Raw genomic sequence first — 4,482 nt, 5'->3', positions numbered from 1 at the left:
GTGTTGTGTTTGAGGCAAGGGCCGCCACAGCACCAGCATTTCTGGTTCGAGAGCATGAAGGTAATTAATTTTAAATTAATTTAATTTTATCATATATATAATCTAATTGTTTAATTTATTGTACTAATGTTTTGTTTAATCTTATTACTGCAGATGACCTACTGGTGGGATTGTGACGATGAGTCCATGTTCCAGATCTTCCACATATGTGTCGAAAAGTACACTCGAAAGATCTTTTCCATCCCCCGATCTAGCCTGGTCAGGCCACTATGGCTGGCCGACGAGGTCTGGCTCCAACTTCAAGCGTACTGGGCCAGCAAGGACTTCCAACAGGTGTCCTCCAAGAATAAGGCGAACCGAGCGGCGAACCCCACGGTGTCTTCGACTATGTACTTGGAGGGGGTCTTCCTCAGTCAGCATGCACAAGAGGAAGTTGGTAAATAAATGATAATTTATATCTGTTAAATCATTATTGCAACGGATAATTATTTGTTGAAAATTTTGCCATAAACAACAAAGTCGATACAACTATAGCATTATTACATAAAGCAACGAAAAACTTTTCCATTGTAAATTTCCACGGCAAAACTGTTTTATCACGAATTTAACGCCAAAATTCATAGCAAAGATCCATTACTATGACACATTTTGTTTTCTAGTGTATGTCCTAACTCAGGCACTAGTTCATCATAATCAGAATACAATAGTGCAAATAAAGAATGCTTCAAGAATTGGAGTTGCAACAAATGAATCGTAGTAAAAAGTTCAAACATACATTTAAAAGCATACCAAACACTCTTACTTTGAAAGGAACATGTGTTGATCAATAATCCACATTTTTGAAGGAACTTTCAGGAGGTATATACCGTTTGATATGCAGTAGAACTTTTCATTGTTAATCATATTCGAATTCTGACACTCGTACCATTATAGTTTCATTCCTTAGGTTACTAATGGATATATACCTACAGGTCAACACTACTAATCAAGAAGATAGCAATTTGTTGAATAAATACAATCATCACAAACAAACAGATATAAGGATAAATTATAATGAGCTCCTACAAAATTTTGTATAAATATAAATATATTTTTATTATTTAAAAAATTATAAACAATTCTGATTTTAACTGTGCACACAAAAATTATATAATTTCATCAGATACCAGAGAGTATTAATAATTTATCAAACGAGAAGATATTCATAATAATGTCAAATCTTAGGAAAGTACATTGTAATTACCCTAAATATACATCCATCACCAAGGATAAATTCGGAGGGGGAAAATGAAAAAGAGAAAAAGCAAAAGAAGACATGAACCTTTTTTTTTTTATTTTTTTTACATACTGGAGTATCGCCTCCAACTCATTTTCACCTCTTTTGATAGTATTCTTAGGAATTTATTTTTTAAGAGAATAGTACTTCTTATTTATATTTTATTGATTATCTCTTGTAAGAGAGTAGTACTTCTTATTTATATTTTTATGATTTTTAATGTAAGAGAATAGTACTTCCTATTTATAATGTTTTAGACAATACTAAAGAACTAGTACTTCACGTTATAAATTTAACTCGTTTATTTATTTAATAAAAGAGGGAGAGGAACCCAAAAAGCTCCTCGCCCCAATTGGGATAATCAAAAAAACAAAAGAAAACCATTTTTTTCTTTTTCTTTAAAGACACCAAGACCACAGTGGCAAAGATGGTTTTGCATCAAAAACCCACAGTTTACCTCAAATAAATTATCTATATATATATATATATATATATATATAATATGTTAAAAAATATTAAATATAAATATTGAGAAGTGCTGCATCAAGGTTTATGTCAAACTTCAAGGCATATATGATTGGTAAAATATGGAGAATGTAATAGGACAGCCAATTGGGGGAAAGAATTGCACGAATTTCTATGCCAATGAAGTCACGGGCCTGCAGTTTGTGGTCATTGGCTGATCTTGTGATCAAAATATCAATTTCCAACTAATCATATTTCAGTACTAAAAGTTAGCATTCCACTTGTGAGTTGAGCACAAATCATACTTAATTACTATTAACAGATAATTATACATATTAAAATGAACACCGTTTTTCAGCATTTGGTCTTTAGCTTTGTCGAAAAGGCTTTCTTTATTACCAATAATAATTATACAATAGATTTCTAATCTCTTGAGGGTCAAAAAGGATTAGGGAGGAGAGAATGGACAATAAATTAGGAATTTGCAAGATTCTTGTGTTTGGATATACAAGGATTTGGGTTTTCGTGTGTAGCAAATATTTTAGAGTCAATACGATAAGAAACAGATACAAATGCAGAATAATAGTCATGTTTGCAGCAAGAATGGAAACTGCTTTCATTCAATCTTTACATACAAAAATTACAAAGGAGTTTGGCTTAAATATAGAGAAGAAGAGGAAGACGACTGAAAAACAGAAAAACTAATCCTGAACCAACTAACAACCTGTACACATCACCTCCAACTAGGCGCCACGTCACGCTTAGTCAACAACTAATAAAAATGCAAAAGTAAAGAAACAAAAACGTAAAGAGGTAAAACACGTTTCTTCGTCGTTTTTGAGCAGGCACTCTGCAACTGTAGTTCTGGCTTGCTGATGATGAAGGTGAGTTCTTCAAACTCGACCTGGATGCCTCTCACGTATGATTGCAACACAATACACTTTTCATTTCAATAGTAATGGAATTTTCATTAATAGTTCCAAAAGTTATAAATATTTTAATATTTAGTCATATTGTCAGATCTCATTAGTATTTTAATAAAAATAGCACGTGAAATCAGATCATTGACTAGAATTTCGTGACTGATAGAATGAAAAATATATTGATCATAAGATATGATAGGAGACGTAAAATGCGATTTACCCTCTAACTTAAATCAAACAAATAAGCTCAATATTTTTATTAGTGTGAATTCAAATTATTTAATGTGAAAACCCTCCAATCCAAACACCATCATGTCAAGATCCAAATTTGCCAACCCTTGTTTCACATGTCAACTGATGAACTGTTACCCAACATTTTCTTGCATTCCTCCCCTATAAATACCCTCTCCAAGAATCATTACAAGCCACCAACACAAACTGTCCAAATATTGTCCGAAATTCTTGATCAATGGATTCCAAGAAATCCTCCTCAGCTATTCTCTTCCTCTGCATTAACCTCATGTTCTTTGCCCTAGTGAGTGGTTGTTACTTGGGTTGCAATAACCCAGTCCCCAAGCCTAATCCGAACCCAAACCCAAACCCAAATCCGAACCCGGTAAAGGGCACCTGCCCGAGGGATGCCCTAAAACTAGGCATATGCGCAAAGCTTCTAAATGGCAGCGTTGGGACAGAAATTGGAAGCCCACCAGACCATCCATGCTGCTCAGCACTTGGTGGGCTACTGGATCTTGAGGCTGCAGTTTGCCTCTGCACTGCATTGAAAGCCAACATTCTTGGAATCAACCTAAACATTCCTATCTCATTGAGCTTGCTTATTAACACTTGTGGGAAGACCCTCCCTAAGGATTTTATCTGTGCCTAAGTTGTATGGATCCAATTCACTGATCTTCTAGGCTTTAGGGCATTTCGTTCTACGTTTTTCGATTTATGCTAAGTTCTTGCTCTCTCTCTCTCTCTCTCTCTCTCTTTTTTTTTTTTTTTGTTGCTTGGTTGGTGCAGTTGTTCTTGCATTGAGGATTCTTTCTCATTGTAATTGTATTGTGTTCGATTCACATGTATTCTCTCAGTCTGAAATCAAAGTCTGTTTGGTCTACATTTAGTGTTTTTTTCTTTATTTTGGTATTATTTGTCTACAGTTCATCATACCGAGCTAATAACACCTGCAAAATGCTGAAGTTTTGCTTTTATTAACACCTTTAGGAAATATATCACTGGAATTTAAGTCCAGAAATTAAAATGCATAATGGTAATCTTTACGTATATTCAATGCACAAGCTACAAATACGATAAACAACAAATTTAACATTGTCGGTAATTACATATATTTAGTGATAAATATTTTTATTTCTTCTCAATAATTAATTTATACAAAACTGTTATTAGTAAGAGACAATTATGATATATATATATAGATATATAATATTTTAAAATTTATTAAAATATAAATACAGCAAAATCTCTATATATTAATAATTTTGGGACCATGAAATTTTATTAATTTAGAGAGATATTAATTTATCGATAAATTAATATTTATTAATTAAAAGAGAGATTTTTTAAATTCAGCAAATTTAATACATATGTATTGAAAATAAATAAATTCATATATGTTTCATTGATTATATTCATGCATCAACCAATTCTTTATAACTAATTTAAACATGTTCATGTATAATATCAATTCATTGTATACAATGAACTATTATATTCATGGGTGCATGTATTAATTTATTGAAATTACTTAAAATATACATGTTTACATTAATTCATTGCACTTAAATAACTATTATAGCCAAT

At 32.2% G+C, this 4,482-nt stretch overlaps 1 protein-coding gene across 1 annotated transcript; it reads left to right on the top strand.

The window, feature by feature from the left end:
• LOC105164299 (14 kDa proline-rich protein DC2.15-like) lies at nt 3,071-3,778 on the top strand. The gene has a single exon (XM_011082921.2). It carries the CDS (start codon nt 3,134-3,136, stop codon nt 3,545-3,547), a length of 414 nt encoding a protein of 137 aa, XP_011081223.1. The 5' UTR covers nt 3,071-3,133; the 3' UTR covers nt 3,548-3,778.

This window comes from Sesamum indicum, linkage group LG6, assembly GCF_000512975.1.
Source record: "Sesamum indicum cultivar Zhongzhi No. 13 linkage group LG6, S_indicum_v1.0, whole genome shotgun sequence".
NCBI classification, from domain to species: Eukaryota; Viridiplantae; Streptophyta; class Magnoliopsida; order Lamiales; family Pedaliaceae; genus Sesamum; species Sesamum indicum.
The sequence above is the reverse complement of the archived record's forward strand: the minus strand, read 5'-3'. Positions and strand labels throughout refer to the sequence as shown.